The sequence below is a fragment of the Rattus norvegicus genome, chromosome X (genome assembly GCF_036323735.1).
Source record: "Rattus norvegicus strain BN/NHsdMcwi chromosome X, GRCr8, whole genome shotgun sequence".
NCBI classification, from domain to species: domain Eukaryota; kingdom Metazoa; phylum Chordata; class Mammalia; order Rodentia; family Muridae; genus Rattus; species Rattus norvegicus.
In genome coordinates this window covers 57,570,088-57,592,676 of record NC_086039.1, presented here as the reverse complement: position 1 = coordinate 57,592,676, position 22,589 = coordinate 57,570,088, and the positions used below count along the sequence as shown (strand labels likewise).

At 44.2% G+C, this 22,589-nt stretch overlaps 2 protein-coding genes across 3 annotated transcripts in view; one reads left to right on the top strand and one right to left on the bottom strand.

The window, feature by feature from the left end:
- The window catches only part of Ppp4r3c (protein phosphatase 4 regulatory subunit 3C), a 108,488-nt gene extending 101,368 nt beyond the window's left edge, over window positions 1-7,120 (bottom strand). Inside the window, exon 1 of one of the 2 annotated variants that reach the window (XM_063279945.1) lies at window positions 6,896-7,120. The gene's annotated coding sequence lies outside the window, so the exon portion shown is untranslated. 2 annotated transcript variants of the gene reach the window in all.
- Window positions 7,121-17,579: 10,459 nt separating this feature from the next.
- Window positions 17,580-19,425, top strand: LOC134484102 (uncharacterized). The gene is made up of 2 exons (XM_063280503.1): window positions 17,580-18,169; window positions 18,515-19,425. The coding sequence occupies exons 1-2, from the start codon at window positions 17,715-17,717 to the stop codon at window positions 18,687-18,689; spliced, it is 630 nt and encodes a 209-aa protein (XP_063136573.1). The 5' UTR covers window positions 17,580-17,714; the 3' UTR covers window positions 18,690-19,425.
- Window positions 19,426-22,589: the final 3,164 nt, after the last annotated feature.

Genomic DNA, 22,589 nt, shown 5'->3' with positions numbered 1-22,589 from the left:
TAGGGAAGAAGTCTCTAGAATATTCCAGAGACCTGAGAGGTGAAAGACAGTACTCAAAAGGAGGGATCTTAGATGAAATACCCAACTGTGGGGAAAGGGAACATGCAGATCCCATCTCCAGTAGAAAGGGTATCAAGAGTAGGCATGGGGTTGCCAATTGAACAGCCAAAACTGACCCAGAATTGTTCCTATCTAAAAGAACTGCTAGGGCAAAAATAAAGAAATTATGGAGGGAAAGGAGGTTCAGTGATAAGCCCATTTTAGAGTCCAGCTCAAGGGGAGGCTCCAAGGTTACTGACGCTATGGTATGCTTACAGAAAGGAGCCTAGTATGTTTCACCTCTGAGAGACCTAACACGCAGCTGAACAGGTCAGAGGCTTATATTCAGTCAATAGATAGAACAAGTCAGATACTTATATTCAGTCAATAGACAGAAGAGAGGGACCTCTGTGGTTGAATTAGGGAAAAATTGGAAGAAGGGCAGGGCAACCGTAGGAGAAGATCAGCAGTTTCAATTGACCTGGACCCTCCTAGATCTCTCAGACACTGAGTCACCAGCCAGCCAACATGTACTAGCTGATATAAAGCTCCTGACACATACACAGCAGAGGACTGCCTGGTCTGGCCTCAGCGAGAAAGATGCACCTAACGCTTAAAATGCTTGAGACTCCAGGCAGTGGGCAGGTCTGTTGGGGTGGGGGATGGACTTCCTCTTGGAGAGGAGGAGGAACAGGATGAGGAACAGTGAGGTGAACGGGGAGGGGGATAATGACTGAACCGAAAAAATGATATTAAAGAATAATTATAATAAATAAATAAAATTATAATGTAATTGTAACTTTCTAGGTCTGATTAATAATGTAAAAGTCTCCTATTATTTGTATATAAACTTCCTTTAGTGAATTCAACCTTTGATGGATATATTACCTCTAATGAAAATATTCCACTCAGAAAACTTTGTTATTTATTTGCTTCCTAGAGCTAAAAATAGGAAAATGGGGCATAAATACTCGGGATATTTGACAGGCATTCCTAAGCCTGAGAAGTGTCTGAATCCAAATTGTGGTGAATCCCTTTAGTTCCAAACTAATTATAAATTCAGCTTTTACAAATATGTATTTATACTTTAGGGAAAGAATCTTTCTTTTGTTTCTAGGTCTTTTTTATTTTTCTGTCTAAACAGCTAAAGAAAAATAGTGTTGCCAATGATTTATAGACATTGAGCAGCAGTCTGACTAAAATATCAGTTTCTAGAAGAAGGAAAACAAGTGGTGCATGCCTAATATACCTTCAGTTTACTATACTTTAATAGTTTCTAAATATGTTCTTAGTTCTAAGATCAAGCACAATACGGAGGTCATTCTTGAGTGGAAGGGATGAAACTAGGACCCTGGGAAATACATACATGGAAATTAAGGTTTGTTTGAATTACAGTAAAATGTTCTGTGATACACTACATTTTCTAACCTTGAATTTGTTGTTTGGAGCACCATTTGCTGCAATTGTAGCATGTGACAGTATTTATGTTTGTTGCATGTTCAGAGCTAATGTTTCTTTGATTGACAATGAATGCATTATAAGAGTGTGCTATCAGAAACACTTTGGATTCATTTTTAATTTTCTTTTAAATTCATCTCTGATTATTGCATTTTTCAGAAAACTTTTCAAAGTGGCCAAAGATTTTCAGAACACTGCCTTTAATTACATGCCCTACAATTTAAGCACCTATGCTCTGAAGGCCTTATTTACAAATATAATGACATTGAAGAATTGGATTACACATAAAGTTTTGGAAAGGATATAGTTCGGTCCATACTGAGTACTGTGTTCACCATGTTTTTCATAATCAATCACTACATTTGATATTTATATATTTTACAAGGCTATAATCATATTAAATTAAATTATATATAATATAAAAGATCAGTATTCAGTAGATTCAAAATTTCTTTCCTATAAAAATATTTTCATAAGCCATGAAGAAAACACATATTGTATAAGATTCTCAAAACTTAATAAATACTATATAAAGTTTGATATTTCTTTCTAATTCCCTCTATGAAAGCTTTGAGTTATTTCATGTAATTTATTTTGGTATTATATAATGTAATCATTAAAATACCTATACTGGGTTGGGGATTTAGCTCAGTGGTAGAGCGCTTGCCTAGCAAGCACAAGGCCCTGTGTTCGGTCCCCAGCTCCGAAAAAAAAAATAAAGGAAAAAATACCTATACTGTTAATCATTCTTTTTATACAAAGGCTATGTGGTAAAATTTAATGATATAATCCTTGAGTTATGTTAGCATTAAAATGTTTTACTGACCCAGATCTCTAACTGCATATGTAGCAGAAAATAGCCTTGTTGGGGCACCACTGGAAGGGAAAGCCTTTGGTGTTGCCAAGGTTGGACCCTCAGTGCAGGGGAATATGGGGGAGTACACTAAGGGGGATGTATAGGGGGAATACCCGTGTGGGGGAGGGGGAGGGGAGGGAATGAGGGCTTATGGACAGGAAACCAGGAAGGGGAATAACCTTTGAAATGTAAAGAAATATATGATAAAAAATTTTTAAAAAGATTTAAAATAAACAATTTGCAAAAAAAGCAAAAATAAATATTAAATAAATATTTAATAAAATATTAAATTTGCTTACTGGAAAAAATTATGCTTAATTTCTCTAAACTTATTTTGTGTAGATTGATATACAACATATGCTATAAATACAAAATCATAATTGAACTGGACACATGTTTTATTGTTTATTTTATTTATTTACATTGCAAATGTTGTTCTTCTTTACAGTTTCTCCTCTTAAAAACCCCTATCCTATCTCCCACCACCCACACCTGCCTCATCACCCTAGCATCTCCCTATGCTGGGACATCAAGCCTCTACAGAGAAAAAGCCCTCCCCTCCCATTGATGCCAGATAAGACAATCCTCTACTATATATGCAACTGGAGTCATGGGTGGCTCCATCTGTACCGTTTGGTTGGTGGTTTTGTCCCTGGAGTTCTCAGGTATCTGTGTGGTTGGTATTGTTTTTGCTATGGGGTTGCAAACCCCTTCATCTACTACAGTCCTTCCACTAACTCCTTCATTGAGGTCCCTGTGCTCACTGCAATAGTTGTCTGTGAGCATCCACATCTGTTTTGGTCAGGCTCTGTCATCACCTCTCAGGGTACAGCTGTATAAGTCTCCTGTCAGCAATCATTTCTTGGCAACAGCAAGAGAGTCTGAGTTTGGTGTCTGAAGATTGAATGGATACCTAGGTGGGGTAGTCTCTGGATGGTTTTCCTTCAGCCTCTATTCAACTCATTGTCCCCACATTTCCTTTAGAGAGGAGCAATTCTGGGCTAATCTTTTTGATATGGGTGGTTGTCTCTATCCCTCAACCAACCCTGGTTATTGTCTCTACAGATTCTATATCTCCTTTGTTGGATATTTCTTCTAATGTCATCCCTGTTGGGTCCTAGAAAACGCTTGCTTCAGTGGCATCTGGGTCTTTGTAGTAGCTACCCCCAGTTTCCCATTCCCCACTTCTATTTACCTCAATTCAATTTCCTGACACTCTGTACTTCTCTCCTGTCTCCTGCCATGCTTGATTCTTCCCCCCTTTTCTCTCTACCTCCTATCTTCCTCCCAGGTCTCTACCTCTCTCTACCTCCCTTGATTATTTTGTTCTCCCTCCTAAGCCTGACTGAAGCATCCAAACTTTGGTCTTCCTACTTCTTGAGCTTCATATTTCCATGTGATTTGTATCATGGATATTTGGAACTTTTGGGTTAATATCCACTTATCAGTGAATACATACCATGTGTGCTCTTTTGTGAATGTGTTACCTCACTCCAGATGATATGTTGTATGTAGTTCCATTCATTTGCCTGAAAATTTTATGAAGTCATTGTTTTTAATAGATGAGTAGTACTCCTTTGTGTAAATGTACCATATTGTTTATATTGGTTGTTTAGAGCTTCTTGCTATTATAAATAAAACTGCTGCGAATGTAGTGGAGCATGTGTCCATATCATATGTTAGAGCATCATCTGGGTGTATGCACAGGAGTGGTATTAACTGGGTCCTCAGGTAGTTCTTTGTCCATTTTTCTGAGGAACTGCCAGAGTGATTTTCTGAGTGGTTGTATCAGCTTGTAATCCCATCAACAATGGAAGAATGTTCCTATTTCTCCATATCCTTGACAGAATCTGCTGTCATATGAGTTTTTGATCTTAGCCATTCTGACTGGTTGAGGTGGATTCTCAGGGTTGTTTTGATTTGCATTTACCCAATGACTAAAGATGTTGAACATTTCTTTTGGTGCTTCTCAGGCATTCAAAGTTAAAAATTCTTTGTATAGTTCCGTACCCCATTTTTAATGGGGTTATTTGATTCTCTGGAGTCTACCTTTTTGAGCTCTTTGTGTATATTGGATTTTAGCCCTCTATTGAATGTAGGAATGGTAAAGATTTTTTCCCAATTTTTCAGTTGCCATTTTGTCCTATTGACAGTTTCCTTTGCCTTACAGAACCCTTTCAATTTTATGAGATGCCGTTTGTCTCTAATTGATCTTAAAGCCTGTGCCTTTTGTGTTAATTCAGGAAAATTAGCCCTGTGCCAATGTACTCAAGGCTTTTTCTCACTGTCTCTTCTCTTAGAAGGTATATGGTTTTATGTGGAGGTCTGTGATGCACTTTGACTTGAACTTTGTACAAGGAGATAAAAATGGATCAATTTCCATTCTTCTACATTTGTACTAACACTTAAACTACTAACACTTAAACTAGACAAGTACTTTTAAAAGGAAAGCACAATGTTGTGAAGGTAGAGAAGTAGGGTAGAGAAGATATAGGATAAATATGTTCCAAAATATATCAAATTAATAAACATTTAAACTATTTTAAAAATATTGACTAAACATTTTCTACTGTTGACACAAACTTTAAAGCCCTAGACGCCGAAGCTTAACAATCTTCATGTAAATAAATTATGATAGAATCAAGGTAAAAAAATATCACAATCAAACTGGGTATATTTAGTAACTAAGGAAAAACATTTAAAAGGAAACAGAAAAATTGACATTTTATGAAAAGAATCAAACAGTAGAATTCTCACTGGAATAAATACAAGTGAAATAACACTGAAACAGGATCTTGAAGATAATTAAAATGTTAGCAAGTACTGTGCATATGGAATTCTATGTCAAAGACAATATATTGAAGAAAAAATACATGTTTATACTAACAAACTAAAACAATTCATTATCAGTATATATACCTAAAAATGTTAAAGTATTAAGTTGAATAACTCTTTATAAATGTAAATTAGGAATTTCACAAAGGAAGAAGAACATTACAAATTATACATTTAAATATGTTAAGAATGTATTCTGGCATATGTATTATAGTTTGGAATACAAATATATCAATATTAAAATTAGAGTGTACTAGAAGACAAAAATTGGTAAAAAGCCATAAAAATTTCATTATTTCTTATACTGTTACTATGAAAAAATATATCACACCAAGGAAAATTTTTAGAAGAGATTATTTTGTCTTAAGGTTCCAAAGAGAAAAGATTATGGTGGGCAAGCATTGCTGTAGTTTTTAGGCATGATGGCAGGAGCAGAAATTTGAGAGCCCATATCATGATCCACAAACCTGAACCAGAGAAAGCAAACTGGAAGTCAAGCAAGGTGTTAAACTCTCAGGGTGAAACTGCATGAAGGCTGGAACAACCCCCACCCCCAAAATAATGCTTCTAACTGCAGACAAAATTTTCAAATAACTGAGTCTTTCTGGGACATTTATAATTCAAACCACCACTAAGGATATACACCAGGGATGGATAGAATATGGATGCTACAAAGGAGAAAAAAATGAGTTAAAAATAGGAAGGATTTAGTGGGTAGAAGTGAGGAGGAATGGTAGAGACAAATAACACTATTTTTTTTTTTTTGGAAAAGCTATAGGTAAACATAGTGCTGTGTAAGCTTTCCAAAATATATACATGTATAGAGTTAAAATGTATTTACTCCATAGCAGGGAAATGATTACTCTTCAATATAACATACATTGTCTAAACACACGCGCACACACACACACACACACACACACACACACACACACACCATATCACACCACACAGAGAGAGGAGGGGAGGGGAAGGGGGAAGGGGAGAGGGAGAGAGGGAGAGAGGGAGAGAGGGAGAGAGGGAGAGAGGGAGAGAGGGAGAGAGGGAGAGAGGGAGAGAGGGAGAGGGAGAGTGTCGGTGCCCCATGCCCACACCGACACGGTACCGAGAATCGGGCGAAAGCCTGCAGGATTAAAGAAACACACACACTCACAGTTTATTCTTGTTAAGCCAGAAGAGGAAGAGGCTACTGTAGCTTTATTCACTACTTATATACCCAAGTTCACCAGGTAGAAAATATCTGGGAAGCACAGTGGGAAACCCTGGCTTGTGACTTCAGTAACAAAAGTCTGACTACTTAACCTGAATTAACTAGGGAGAAATCTGAGAAGATGAGCCTAAATCTCAAGGACAAAGGCCAAGAAGACAAAAGGCAGGAACAAATTGACTGCCACCCAGGTGTGGCCCAGGTGTGTCGGTACCAGACCAGACTGTTTCTTTGTTAGGAACAAAAGGCTTCCACATGCATCAGCAGGGCTCAGCAGGGGTCAAACCCTGCAAGAGACCCAGAAGGGTCTGACAAGGGGGGTGAAACATTGCAGTGGACCCAGGAGGGTCTGACAAGTCCCTCTATTTTATTTTATTTTATTTTATTTATTAAGCAACCCCCCTATAATAATTTCAAGCAGCAGCCTGTCTTAGGTCACTTTGAGATAACAAGCTTCTTTCCCATTATTGGAATATTCTGCCATCCTCAGAATTTCCTACCTTAGGCGAAGCCTGGTCCCAAAGAGTTTCCCGTCATTAGCTAACTGCTTCTTGTGAAGGCTGAGCCCAATTTGGGCAGAAGGTTTGTCTCCTATCAAGGAGAACAACACCTTCTTAGTTGCTGCCCAGGACTGGAAGTGCTGTTTGCGCATGTGATAAGAAGCACAAGGACCCTAGAGCCATAACACCAAGGGCCATTGTCAAGTCGCTCCTGTAGTAAAATTTAGAATTCCCAATCATCAGCAACTACTCCAGAACGTTCACCCACTGTGCTTACCTAACAATAGATTGGGGGAGGGTAATTCCAGACACTGCAGACACAATGGCTCCAGAGGCAATGGCTGCTATAATAGCAGATAAAATGCCAAGGTCTTTCCCAGGACAGTTCAGGATCAGCCATTCTTCTCTGGAACAACCGGCAGGCAATGGAACCATGTCTGAGATCCGAACAACCAGGGCAGAGTTCCCCGGTCCACAGCAGCTTCACACAGATGGCATTCTTGTGAAGCTACAGACGGCAAAATGACAACACCAGTCACCAGGGGAATGAGGGTAGCAGGGGTAACAGCTGGAGACCAGTCTTCTCTGGCAAGCAGCAGTGCAAAGAGGGTTGGAGATCAGGTCTCGGTGGGACAGGACATGCAGTGGCAGTAACAATGACTGCAGCAATGCCAGAATTTCTGTGATGACAAAAGATTAGGGGGAATCCTCCATCTTCCTCTAAGGGCACAGAAATGACTCCAGGGACCCGAACCATGAGAGCTGAATCTTCATGCTCCCAGGATCAGCAAGTCTCACCAGCCACCTCTGGCAGCTGGCATACTCCTGCAGCATCGTGTAGGAAAAACACAAACATTCCCCCTTCCCCATATAAAATACCTGAACAGGATCATGCCAATATGTGGATCTTTCTATTTCACCTAGGCAGAAGTATGCCTAGTTGTAGGGTGCCATAAACACTCAGAGTGTTCCTTGGCATCCACATTTTAAAATTGAAATAAAAAGAGCATCATTTAGCATACAGTGATAACTCCCCCTTTTTATTTATTAAGAGATTGTTAAAATATTGTTTATTAAGCTAAGTCCTCGAGGTTTAAATTGAGGACACTGAGCACTTGTATTTATAAATTGATTGTATACCAAATTATTGTCTCCAGAATTATTGTTTTGGATATATAAAGAATGAGATTTTTTGACTAACTGTTCCTTTGTAAGGCCTATAATCTGCCTGGTATCATTGCCCTCCCTTGCTAAGGAGTTCAGGCAATCCAGTTTGAGTTCTTAAATGGCCTATAAAGGAACAGTATTTAGTGCTCTTAACCACTAAGCCATCTCTCCAGCCCCTCACAAACTTTATTTATCTAAACATAAGCATTAATTAGAAATGCAAAATCCTGTAAATATTGTCTAGATTCAGCCATACTAAGAAATCCCTGAGCTGGCAGAGCAAGGCTGGGAGTTAAGAGTAAGCAAATGGAGTCTTCCTCTTTTTGTGAGGGTGTGCTATCAACTCCATTACCATTTTCAAAGAGCTGGGTGTGAGTCAATGGTTTTGTTTAGTTGTCTGAGACAGAGCACTGAAAGGACAGTGAGTTGTCAGACATTCACACTGAAAACATCACTCACTGATTTCATGTAGAAAACTTGTCTCTAATAAAGCATTACGTAGTTATACAAATTGAGGGTTAGTAGTATCTATAAAAAGGAAAACTTTTTAATCAATTGTAAACCACAAGCCACACATTGGCTATCAGTATATGAATTAAAAGCTTGATTTTTCAACATTTAAAAAACAGCGGCTACAGCACATAATTCAATAATCAGTGCTGAAAAAGGGGAAACTCTAGAGAATAAACAAGTGGTTCAATGATATATGTAGCATTTTCATTAGATGAAACACCTATAAATACAGTAAGTGCATTTTCTATGGGTTGCATGCACAAAATTTACAGTAAATACAAAAGCATGCAAAGAGTAAAATGATCAATTTTGCCTGAAAAATTTGTATATGAGATAGGGCAAATATCAGTATTTTGTAATAACCAATTTAATTGCTGTTTGGAATAATATATGTTTTACCAGGTTTATTTTTTAAAATACTTTCAAGACTCTAGCCTACAATTCTGTATTAACACAACTGAAGCTGTATGTCCAATGAGGATAACAAACAAAGGCTTAAGTCCTCTGGTAAGGTGAGGTACTTAGCCAATTAACATATCCTTAGAAGCTTAAAATTAGTTTCAAATATTAAAAAGGAATATTGAATCTTTTCTGGAGCAACAGTTACTCCCCAAATATTGAAGCTCATTTTGAGACCGAAGGTTTGTAGTAAAAATTTCCATATTCACTGAAAGATTCAAAGTTCTAACTTCTTATATTGAAGAAGTGACAAAATTACATAATATAAGGCTATTAGCCATTCTTTTGCAAATTGTTTAATGATATCACTTCATGGGTTCTGTAAAATTATAAGCAAGCTCACGAAATGAAAATTCCTCATGATCGCCAGGACATAAACAAACTGTATAAAAACAATCTTCTAAATCTATCTTAAAATGGCAGTTGGAGTAAGCAAACAGTCTGTAATGCTCTCACAAGTTCCAAAACCTCATCAATCCCTCGTAAATCCTGTAACAATCTCTACCTGTTTGATTTTTTCTTAATTACAAATAATTTTGAGTTAGTCAATGTAACACTGGCAATCCTTAATCACAATCCTTAAGTTCTCCATGTAACACCAGAGCACAACCACAACTTTGGGAGGTCACCTGAGTTCTGAGTAAGTGACTATGCAGCTGTCCTTGGGGCAGTGGAATTAGCATCAAAATACAGATAACTTTAGGACAAACCACAATTTTGGAAAGCAAAACTCAACCTCCAACAAACAATCTAGTCTCCAAAATCCAGTCTCCAAAACACCAAGTCTGTCCTTCATGCTACAAAGTTTGACTGCCAATTCCTACATATGAACACATGATGGTGAGGTCTCCAATACCTCAACAAAGAGACATTGCCCTAAAATCTTTTAGAAGCCTGGTTTCTAGGATAAGAGTTCCATAAAAATATTATCTCAATTGAGACCTGTTTCCCTAGGTTGGCTCATGCCGCATGTTGTCTAGAATGACTCCATCCAAATTACAAGTTTTATGTCAATTTTCTGTTACCAATGTTACTTTTTTTTAACCATATCCAATAACTTAAAGGCCAATAGTCCATAACCAAGGCATGTACAGCATATTTATACATTTAAAACCAATCAGAAACAAAATTGAAGTGGCTACACATATCTTTAATATTTAGACCAAGCACCATTTTTACTTTTCTAGCTGTGGTTTTAAGAGAAGCATCTTGTCACCTGCTAAGTCTAATAATAAGTCAGGGATTTTTCTAAGAGAAACAGCCATCAGCTCCCGTACCATAGAAGCTGAGGAGCTGCTGGCGCCTTTAAGATCAGCTCATGTAGACGCTTGGTCCCTGGGCAGCTTCTCCAGCTGACCTAGGCTCCTAGCTACAGGTGCAGGGCTCCAAAGGCCAACTGAAACTGCTTTTTATTCATTGGTTTCTGTTTTGAAATGAGTTAAAACCAAATCAAGCTATGAACGACCAGCAGATAAAGTTTTTATCATTTTTTTCTTTTGAACATGAAACATAAAACATTTAAGCAACAAGAAACAAAAACCACAGGCATAAACTGACAGACATGGACAGCTTGGTGCACCAAGGACAGACAATACACATAGAGGGAAAAAACTAGATGGTGTCCCACCAAAGGGACCCACATATCCTACCTATGGAACCACGAACCAGAAATAAACATTTCTCCAGTAGGAGCCAGCAGAGAGGCAGGACGTCTCCTGCCTTCCTTCTGTTCCTAGGAGAGCTCTGAAAAATTTCCAAAGCATCTGCAGAGAGTCCGGGAGGACTGTTTCTCTTAAACCCATTCATTCTCTCTCATATCTAGGGCATAAACTATCTCTACTCAGGGTCTAAAGACTAAAACATAACTCTAAAAGAATGCATACACAAAAACACTTTACCATTACCTTGTCCCTTTTTTATTACAAGTTTTACTCATGCTAGCCCAAATCATCAAGGCTTTTTCTAGCCCATCTTACCCCAATACGTCCCTGCACTGGCTTCCTGGGACGTCCTGTCAGGAGACCGTGTCTTTCCTGATCTCCGATCACTGGATTCAAAGTTCAAATCTCGGTGGAACCTCCATTTGTCGGTGCCCCATGCCTGCACCGACATGGTACCGAGAATTGGGCAAAAGCCTGCGGGATTAAAGAAACGCACACACACACACAGGTTATTCGTGTCAAGCCAGAAGAGGAAGAGGCTCCTGTAGCTTTATTCACCACTTATATACCCAATTTCACCAGGTAGAAAATATCTGGGACGCATAGTGGGAAACCCTGGCTCGTGACTTCGGTAACAAAAGACCGACTTTGTGACCTGAATTAACTAGGGAGAAATCCGGGAAGACCACCCTAAATCTCAAGGACAAAGGCTGAGAAGACAAAAGGCAGGAATGAATTGACCACCACCCAGGTGTGGCCCAGGTGTGTCGGTATGAAGCCAGAGGAGAGAGGGAGAGGGAGAGGGAGAGGGAGAGGGAGAGGGAGAGGGAGAGGGAGGGGGAGGGGGAGAAGGAGAGGGAGAGGGTGAGGGAGACAGAGAAAGGCAGAGAGGGGAGGAAAGAGGGAGGGAGGGACAGAGGGAGAAAGAGATCCCAGTGTCCCATTATTTACTCAATGAGTTCCCATCTCATACTCTCCTTCAAACATTAACAGTTTTTGTCATTGTTCTTGTAGGTCTTCTAAAACTTGATGGTAAAATTGCTTAAGATTGCATATACTTGAGTCATATAACATGGAGAAATCAAGCTTAAACCCACCTTGAAGTACCTAGCTATGAATCTTGTGAGCAATAATAAAGCCTAGTATGAGTGTTATAAATGTTAATGTGAGTCAGCAATTATTTTATAATTATATTTAAGTCATGGTCTACACATCGCTTATACTATTAACTGATCCAAGTACCATAAACACTACCGGAGAGCCTACTGTGGTATGCTAAATTAATTTACTATAAAATTGACCCTTGCGTACTTATCTTTATACATATAGATTAGTTATTTCTCAAATCTCATTAGAGAATTTTCTGTTTGCAATTGATGACTATTAACAGAGAGACGCAAAACTACCTAGTCAATGTGCAGACTATAAGAGACTGAGAAGATCTCAACCCTAAATGGAACATATATAGACTTTCCTCCTAGGACACAGTGATCATCAGAGAAGAGTATGTTTTGGGAGGAGGGATGGTAAGTGTTGAGTTAATTGATGACTGCAGAAAAATAGTGTTATTTGGACATAAGAGAGTCAATGCACACACAAATTTTCAGGGCTTGTCAGTGCCCATACAAGATCTACATAGATCAAGCCAGACAACATTCAAAAATACATTGGGGTGGAATATATATTACACCCTTAGCTGAGGAGGCATTAGTGATAGTCTGTGCATGTTACAGCAGATAACATTATATCCAAGCACATACTGTCGATACAAAGTAGACGACGAATGATAAAACAAAAGAATAAGTACACGAAATTAGGAGGGAATAGTGATAAGAATATATGAGAGGAGTTGGAGTAGATTGGAAGGGGAATTGTGATGGATAAAATATTTACTGTTTTAAAACACAAAAAGGTAAAAAATATGTAAATGACAAAACATACTTTAGAATATAATCTTATTTTTAAAACTAAGATAATAACATAAGAATACTGAACAATATTGTTGCTCAAAACATATATCGTGGTTTCTAGCAGGAGTCCCAAACCTGCAGATCCCTGCCCACAGCAGCTCCCTGCTCCCAAACCCCGTGAGAGAGAGAGCTCATCGCCGAGACAGGTGGGCACTCCTGAGACTGCAGAGTGGAAGAGACCACCAACACTGCCCACCCCTGCCCACATCCCTGGCCCAAGAGGAAACTGTATACAGCCTCTGGGTTCCCTTGGGTAAGGGCACAGGAGCAGGAAAACTGCTGCATTTGAGACACTGCCGGAACCTGAAGGGACCGACCAGATAAACAGTTCTCTGCACCAAAATCCTGAGGGAGGGAGAGCTAAACATTCAGAGAGGCAGACATGCCTGGGAAACCAGAAGAGTCTACACTCAGCCCACATCTCTGACTCCAGAGGAAAACACCAAATGCCATCTGTAACCCTGGTGCACAGAAGCTCCCAGAAAGGGCGGTGCAGATCATCCTGGTTGCTGCCACCTCGGAGAGCTCATAAGCAACACCGCAGGAGCAAACTTGAGCCTTGGGACCACAGGTAAGACAAACATTCCAGCTCCAAGCCCCCTGCCTGGTGTACTCAAGACACAGGCACACAGGAACAGCTGAAGAACAGTAGATAGGAAAAACTACACGCCCGAAAGCAGAACACTCTGTTCCCATAACTGGCTGAAAGAAAACAGGAAAACAGGTCTACAGCACCCCTGACACACAGGCTTATAGGACAGTCTAGCCACTGTCAGAAATAGAAGAACAAAGTAACACTAGAGATAATCTGATGGCGAGAGGCAAGCGCAGGTACCCAAGCAACAGAAACCAAGACTACATGGCATCATCATGAAAGACCCCAGCTTAGCAGCAGTAACGCCATTTTGCAAGGCTGTACTTAAGATGACTGGTTCAGGGAAAGGTTAGAACACTGAGTACACAGCGGCTGCCAAGCAAGATATGTTTGGTTGAAGGCCTGGCAACAGGACGACTTCGGTTGAGCACCTGACAATGAAAAAAAGCCCCAGGAGAGGTCCCACACCCTGGTGGGGGGCCGAGTCAGTCGTTATGTTCCAAGAAGGTAGCTAAGAAACTTGCCCCCGGGCTGAACCCTTGGGGGGCCGAGTCAGCCGTTATGTTTCAGGAAGGTAGCTAGGAAACTTGCCCCCCGGGCTAAACCCTTGCCATATTAGAATCCACCAATTATATCCCTGTAACCATGCATCTGCTTCTGTATGCTTGCTTCTGCTCCCCAAAATCCTATAAAAGCCCATCCTTGGTTCCGTGGGGCGCGCCAGTCCCCCGAGTGACTGAAGCGCCCGCAGGTGCCTGTGCCTGTGTATCCCGACAATAAACCAAATCCTCTTGCTGATTGCATCCTGTGGTGTCTCGGTCTGGTCTTTGGAGTTGGAGGGTCTCCATCCCGAGGGAAAGTTCTCCCTGAGAGCTTTTCATTTGGTGCATTGGCCGGGAAAGGAGATCCTCCACCAAGGGACCACCGACCACCCACTGGGAGGTAAGCCGGCCGGCGTCTGTCTGTCTGTCTGATTTTGTCTCGTTCTGCCTTATTCTGTCTGTTCTGTGAGCGCTCAGCCAGGTCTGTTCTGTGAGCGCTCAGCCAGGTCTGTTCTGTGAGCGCTCAGCCAGGTCTGTTCTGTGAGCGCTCAGCCAGGTTGTTTGGAATTTGGGCGGGACAAAGAAGGAGCTGACAAGCTCGGACTTCTCGCCCCGCAGCCCTGGAAGACGTTCCAAGGGTGTTAGGGGCCCGACTTTTCGGGGCCCAATCTGGGAGAGGAGAAAGTTCCGGACTAACGGCACCTCTGTCTGTATTTTTGGCTTTCAGAGGGCCCCGGACCTTTGCCACCTCCATCTGACTTTTTGCTTTCAGTTTGCTACCAAAGCCATGCAGCATGCCTGTCTGTTGTTTGTTTGACTGTTGGTGTTGTTTGTTTTCTCTGTGTTCTAATCTTCCTTAGAACTAACATGGGACAGTCCCTAACAATGCCCCTAAGTCTCACTCTTGATCATTAGAAAGACGTCCACGACCGGACACACAACCAGTCCGTCGAGGTTAAAAAAAAAGGAAAATGACAGACTCTCTACACATCCGAGTGGCCCACTTTCGGAGCGGGATGGCCAGTGAATGACACATTTAATAAGATCATTATTTTACAGGTTAAAGATCGGGTCGTCCACAGACATCCTGACCAGGTTTCTTATATTATCACTTGAGAGAGTCTCGCATTAAAACCCTCCCCCTGGGCAGAACCCTTCGTGGACCCGAATTGGCCTCCCCTCAACCCCCAGCCTGTCCCCTCGGCCCCGCCCGGTCTGCCGGCCACGTCTTAAGAAACCTGTCCTCCCGGCAGACCCAAACTCCCCTCTCATAGATCTTCTCTCTGACAGGCCCGGCTGAAACGGAGGAGGCAGAGCCGCCGGCCAGATCAGTTGCCGGGCCACAGTCTGATAAGGGTTTCTCCCCTGTCGCAGGGAGGTTGCGCAATAAGCGCGAGGTGATGCCAGATTCAACCTCCCAGGCTTTCCCACTTAGACAGGGAACCGGTGGCCAGACCCAATACTGGCCATTTTCAGCAGCTGACATTTACAATTGGAAACAACACAACCCTTCTTTCTCCAAAGATCCGGTGGCACTCACCGACCTAATAGAATCTGTTTTACTTACCCACCAGCCTACTTGGGATGACTGCCAACAGCTCTTACAGGCCCTCTTAACCTCAGAAAAAAAACAAAGAGTGTTCCTAGAGGCCAGAAAGCATGTTTTGGGAGATGATGGGCGTCCCACCCAGCTGCCTGAAAAAATTGATGCTACATTCCCACTTAAGAGACCAAACTGGGATTTTAATATAGCCGAAGGTAAGGGACACCTACGCCTTTATCGCCAGTTGCTTCTAGCGGGTCTCCGAGGGGCTATACGACGCCCTACTAATTTGGCTCAGGTAAAACAGGTATTACAGGAAGCAGGGGAAACTCCCTCCGCCTTTCTAGAGAGACTTAAGGAGGCCTACCGTATATACACTCCCTATGACCCAGATGACCCAGGACAAATGACGAGTGTCTCTATGTCCTTCATCTGGCAGGCTGCTCCAGATATCAGGATTAAGTTACAGAGGTTAGAAAATTTACAGGGCTATACATTACAGGATTTACTTAAAGAAGCTAAAAAGATTTTTAATAAGAGAGAGAATTGAGTCGAATCTTGGCCGCCGTAGTTCAGGGCCAAGAAAGGAAGGGAGATAGGGGGGAGCTCGAAAGGGGCTGAAGCTGGATAAAGATCAATGTGCCTATTACAAAGAGAAAGGGCATTGGGCCAGAGAGTGCCCCAAGAAGCCTGGCGGACCCCGAAAGCCTCGACCACGAACCTCCCTCTTGGCTCTAGATAAAGATTAGGGAGGTCAGGGCCAGGAGCCCCCCCCTGAGCCCAGGGTAACGCTTAAAGTTGGGGGGCAGCCGGTTGCTTTCCTGATAGACACAGGAGCCCAGCATTCAGTCCTCACTCAAGCTTCAGGACAACTCAGCGACCGGACGGCCTGGGTACAAGGAGCTACTGGTAAGGTGACCCATTCCTTCTTACATGTTCCGGACTGCCCGTACCCTCTGCTGGGCCGTGACCTGCTCACCAAACTAAAAGCACAAATTCATTTTGAGGAAGGAGGGGCCCAAATAACTGGCCCCCACGGAACTCCCCTTCAAGTTCTAACCCTATGAACCGGGACAGGACACTGGCTTGGACAGAGACTGGTGGGATGGGGTTGGCGCTCCAACAGCCCCCCTTAATTACAACTCCAGTCTCCATAAAACAATACCCCCTGTCACATGAAGCTTATCAAGGTATAAGGCCTCACATTACGAGACTTCTGGATCAAGGCATCCTAGTCCCCTGCCGGTCGCCTTGGAATACGCCTCTTCTGCCTGTTAAGAAACCCGACACTAGAGATTATAGGCCAGTACAAGACTTGAGAGAGGTCAACAAGAGGATAGAAGTTATTCATCCGACTGTTCCAAACCCTTACAATTTGCTCAGTAACTGTTCATTGATGAGAAACAGGGGTATGCTAAAGGGTCCTAACACAAAGGTTGGGACCCTAGAAACGCCCTGTGGCCTACCTGTCTAAGAAATTGGACCCTGTGGCCTCCGGCTGGCCACCGTGCCTAAGGATGGTGGCTGCTATTGCTGTCCTGATCAAGGATGCTAGAAAATTGACTTTGGGACAGCCATTCACCATCCTAGCACCCCACACAGTGGAGGCCTTGGTAAAGCAGCCCCCAGACCGCTGGCTCTCTAATTCCCACATGACCACTACCAAGCCTTGTTACTGGATGCAGAACAGGTTCAGTTTGGACCCGTAGTCACCCTCAATCCTGCCACCTTGCTTCCCCTACCAGAGGAGGCAGAACAGCATGACTGCCTACAAATCCTCACAGAAGTACATAGAACCAGGCCGGACCTATCGGACCAGCCTCTTCAGAATGCTGACCACACATGGTACACGGATGACAACAGCTTCTTGGCAGAGGGAGAGCGAAAGGCTGGAGCTGCGGTCACTACGGAGGACAAAGTGATTTGGGCGAAAGCCCTGCCTGCTGGTACCTCCGCACAACGGGCTGAACTCATCGCCTTGACTCAGGCGCTCAAGATGGCAAAAGGTAAGAGGCTAAATATATATACAGACAGTCGTTATGCCTTTGCCACGGCACACATCCACGGGGAGATCTACCAGAGGCGGGAGCTGCTCACATCTGAGGGTAAAGATATTAAAAATAATGCTGAAATTCTGGCCCTCTTAGAAGCCCTATTCTTGCCCAAAAGACTGAGTATTATACATTGTCCAGGACACCAAAAGGGCACAACCCAGAGGCACGAAGAAACCGGCTGGCCAATACCACGGCTCGAGAAGCGGCCATGAACAAACAAATCTTGCCCTTAAATAGCCCAGACCAACCCACGCCCCCACCAGTGGGACAAACCAGTTGGGTTTATGCCCATGAGGACATAGAGCTCCTAAAAAAATGGGGGCCATCTACCACCCTCAACTAAAACAGTGGGTCTACAAAGGAAAGACAGTTATGCCAATAAAAATGACTTTTGAATTGATCTCCTTTTTACATAAATTAACCCATTTGGGGTTTAAGAAGATAAAAACCTTACTAGATCGGGAAGAGATAAATCTGTGTTTTTTTTTTTTTAATTGGGACAAAGCGATACAAAAGGTGACTGAGAGTTACAAAGCGTGCGCTCAGGTTAACCTGGGAAGGACCATGATTGGACAAGGAGTTCGTCCTAGGGGACACCGTCCCGACATCCATTGGGAAATTGATTTTACTGAAATTAAACCAGGTATATATGGATACAAGTATCTCCTAGTGTTTATAGACACCTTCTCAGGATGGGTCAAAGCCTTCCCCACGAAGCACGAGACTACAAAAATGGTCACCAAGAAGCTCCTCGAGGAAATCTTTCCCAGGTATGACATGCCTCAAGCGTTGGGGTCAGACAACGGGCCCGCTTTCGTCTCCCAAGTAAGTCAGTTGGTGGCCAAATTGCTGGGGATTGATTGGAAATTACATTGTGCCTATAGACCCCAGAGTTCAGGTCAGGTAGAACACATGAATAGAACAATTAAGGAGACTTTATCCAAACTTACGCTTGCAACTGGCTCAAAGGATTGGGTGGCCCTCCTTCCCCTAGTTCTATATCGGGCCCAGAATACCCCGGGCCCCCATGGTCTAACTCCTTTTGAAATAATGTATGGAGCACCACCCCCATTTGTCCATTTCTTTGATTCAAACATTGCTGATTTTGCTGACAGCCCTTCTCTGAGGGCCCATTTACAGGCCCTACAGATTGTGCAGAGAGACGTCTGGAGACCTTTGGCCGCTGCTTACCAGGACAAGCTTGAGCATCCGGTGGTGCCACACCCGTTCCAGATTGGAGACACCGTGTGGGTGCACAGACACCAGACCAAGAATCTCGAGCCACGGTGAAAAGGACCCTACAACGTCCTCCTGACTACCCCGACCGCCCTAAAGGTAGACGGAGTCTCGGCTTAGATCCACACACCACACGTCAAGGCAGTCCGGTCTGAGGAATTGACTAATCACAACACTACACCCCAGACATGGAGAGTTCAGCGCACTCCAAACCCCTTAAAGTTAAAACTCCTACGTGGCTCCTTCTAGCCCTTTTGTGGCCTAGAGTCAGTGGGGGAATAAGCCCCCACCAGACAGAAATTTCTTGACCAAGTCGAGTGAAAGATTTCACTCAAAGTTAGCAAAAAAATGGGGGAATGAAAGACCCCAGCTTAGCAGCAGTAACGCCATTTTGCAAGGCTGTACTTAAGATGACTGGTTCAGGGAAAGGTTAGAACACTGAGTACACAGCGGCTGCCAAGCAAGATATGTTTGGTTGAAGGCCTGGCAACAGGACAACTTCGGTTGAGCACCTGACAATGAAAAAAAGCCCCAGGAGAGGTCCCACACCCTGGTGGGGGGCCGAGTCAGTCGTTATGTTCCAAGAAGGTAGCTAAGAAACTTGCCCCCGGGCTGAACCCTTGGGGGGCCGAGTCAGCCGTTATGTTTCAGGAAGGTAGCTAGGAAACTTGCCCCCCGGGCTAAACCCTTGCCATATTAGAATCCACCAATTATATCCCTGTAACCATGCATCTGCTTCTGTATGCTTGCTTCTGCTCCCCAAAATCCTATAAAAGCCTATCCTTGGTTCCGTGGGGCGCGCCAGTCCCCCGAGTGACTGAAGCGCCCGCAGGTGCCTGTGCCTGTGTATCCCGACAATAAACCAAATCCTCTTGCTGATTGCATCCTGTGGTGTCTCGGTCTGGTCTTTGGAGTTGGATGGTCTCCATCCCGAGGGAAAGTTCTCCTGAAAGACCCCAGCTTAGCAGCAGTAACGCCATTTTGCAAGGCTGTACTTAAGATGACTGGTTCAGGGAAAGGTTAGAACACTGAGTACATAGCGGCTGCCAAGCAAGATGTGTTTGGTTGAAGGCCTGGCAACAGGATGACTTCGGTTGAGCACCTGACAATGAAAAAAACCCCGGGAGAGGTCCCACACCCTGGTGGGGGGCCGAGTCAGTAGTTATGTTCCAAGAAGCTAGCTAAGAAACTTGCCCCCGGGCTGAACCCTTGGGGGCCGAGTCAGTTGTTATGTTTCAAGAAGGTAGCTAGGAAACTTGCCCCCGGGCTAAACCCTTTGGGGGCCGAGTCAGCCGTTATGTTTCAGGAAGGTAGCTAAGAAACATTAGAATCCACCAATGATATCCCTGTAACCATGCATCTGCTTCTGTATGCTTGCTTCTGCTCCCCAAAATCCTATAAAAAAGCCCATCCTTGGTTCTGTGGGGCGCGCCAGTCCCCCGAGTGACTGAAGCGCCCGCAGGTGCCTGTGCCTGTGTATCCCGACAATAAACCAAATCCTCTTGCTGATTGCATCCTGTGGTGTCTCGGTCTGGTCTTTGGAGTTGGAGGGTCTCCATCCCGAGGGAAAGTTCTCCCTGAGAGCTTTTCATTTGGTGCATTGGCCGGGAAAGGAGATCCTCCACCCAGGGACCACCGACCACCCACTGGGAGGTAAGCCGGCCGGCCTCTGTCTGATTCTGTCTCGTTCTGCCCTATTCTGTCTGTTCTGTGAGCGCTCAGCCGGGTCTGTTCTGTGGGCGCTCAGCCAGGTCTGTTCTGTGAGCGCTCAGCCAGGTTCTGTGAGCGCTCAGCCAGGTCTGTTCTGTGAGCGCTCAGCCAGGTCTGTTCTGTGAGCGCTCAGCCAGGTTGTTTAGAATTTGGGCGGGACGAAGAAGGAGCTGACGAGCTCGGACTTCTCGCCCCGCAGCCCTGGAAGACGTTCCAAGGGTGTTAGGGGCCCGACTTTTCGGGGCCCAATCTGGGAGAGGAGAAAGATCCGGACTAACGGCACCTCTGTCTGTATTTTTGGCTTTCAGAGGGCCCCGGACCTTTGCCACCTCCATCTGACTTTTTGCTTTCAGTTTGGTACCAAAGCCGTGCAGCACGCCTGTCTGTTGTTTGTTTGACTGTTGGTGTTGTTTGTTTTCTCTGTGTCCTAATCTTCCTTAGAACTAACATGGACAGTCCCTAACAACGCCCCTAAGTCTCACTCTTGATCATTGGAAAGACGTCCACGACCGGGCACACAACCAGTCCGTCGAGGTTAAAAAAAAAAGAAAAATGACAGACTCTCTACACATCCGAGTGGCCCACTTTCGGAGCGGGATGGCCAGTGAATGACACATTTAATAAGATCATTATTTTACAGGTTAAAGATCGGGTCGTCCACGGACATCCTGACCAGGTTCCTTATATTATCACTTGAGAGAGTCTCGCCTTAACCCCCCCCCCCGGGCGGAACCCTTCGTGAACCCGAATTGGCCTCCCCTCAACCCCCAGCCTGTCCCCTCGGCCCCGCCCGGTCTGCCGGCCACGTCTTAAGAAACCTGTCCTCCCGGCAGACCCAAACTCCCCTCTCATAGATCTTCTCTCTGACAGGCCCGGCTGAAACGGAGGAGGCAGAGCCGCTGGCCAGATCAGTTGCCGGGCCACAGTCTGATAAGGGTTTCTCCCCTGTCGCAGGGAGATCGCGCAATAAGCACGAGGTGGTGCCAGATACAACCTCCCAGGCTTTCCCACTTAGACAGGGAACCGGTGGCCAGACCCAATACTGGCCGTTTTCAGCAGCTGACATTTACAATTGGAAACAACACAACCCTTCTTTCTCCAAAGATCCGGTGGCACTCACCGACCTAATAGAATCTGTTTTACTTACCCACCAGCCTACTTGGGATGACTGCCAACAGCTCTTACAGGCCCTCTTAACCTCAGAAAAATAAAAACAAAGAGTGTTCCTAGAGGCCAGAAAGCATGTTCTGGGAGATGATGGGCGTCCCACCCAGCTGCCTGAGGACCAAACTGGGATTTTAATACAGCTGAAGGTAAGGGACACCTACGCCTTTATCGCCAGTTGCTTCTAGCGGGTCTCCGAGGGGCTATACGACGCCCTACTAATTTGGCTCAGGTAAAACAGGTATTACACGAAGCAGGGGAAACTCCCTCCGCCTTTCTAGAGAGACTTAAGGAGGCCTACCGTATGTACACTCCCTATGACCCAGATGACCCAGGACAAATGACGAGTGTCTCTATGTCCTTCATCTGGCAGGCTGCTCCAGATATCAGGACTAAGTTACAGAGGTTAGAAAATTTGCAGGGCTATACATTACAGGATTTACTTAAAGAAGCTGAAAAGATTTTTAATAAGAGAGAGAATTGAGTCGAATCTTGGCCGCCGTAGTTCAGGGCCAAGAAAGGAAGGGAGATAGGGGGGAGCTCGAAAGGGGCTGAAGCTGGATAAAGATCAATGTGCCTATTACAAAGAGAAAGGGCACCGGGCCAGAGAGTGCCCCAAGAAGCCTGGCGGACCCCGAAAGCCTCGACCACGAACCTCCCTCTTGGCTCTAGATAAAGATTAGGGAGGTCAGGGCCAGGAGCCCCCCCTGAGCCCAGGCTAACGCTTAAAGTTGGGGGGCAGCCGGTTACTTTCCTGATAGACACAGGAGCCCAGCATTCAGTCCTCACTCAAGCTTCAGGACAACTCAGCGACCGGACGGCCTGGGTACAAAGAGCTACTGGTGAGAAACAATACCGATGGACTACGGACCGCCGGGTTCAGCTGGCTACTGGTAAGGTGACCCATTCCTTCTTACATGTTCCGGACTGCCCGTACCCTCTGCTGGGCCGTGACCTGCTCACCAAACTAAATTCATTTTGAGGAAGGAGGGGCCCAAATAACTGGCCCCCAGGGAACTCCCCTTCAAGTTCTAACCCTACAATTAGAGGATGAATATAGACTATATGAACCGGGACAGG

Coding starts and splice junctions, on each gene's coding strand:
- LOC134484102 (XM_063280503.1), top strand. CDS start 17,715: ATGGGGGCCATCTACCACCCTCAACTAAAACAGTGGGTCTACAAAGGA. Junction 18,170..18,514: donor CTCGAGGAAATCTTTCCCAG/GTATGACATGCC, acceptor TTTTGCTGACAG/CCCTTCTCTGAGGGCCCATT.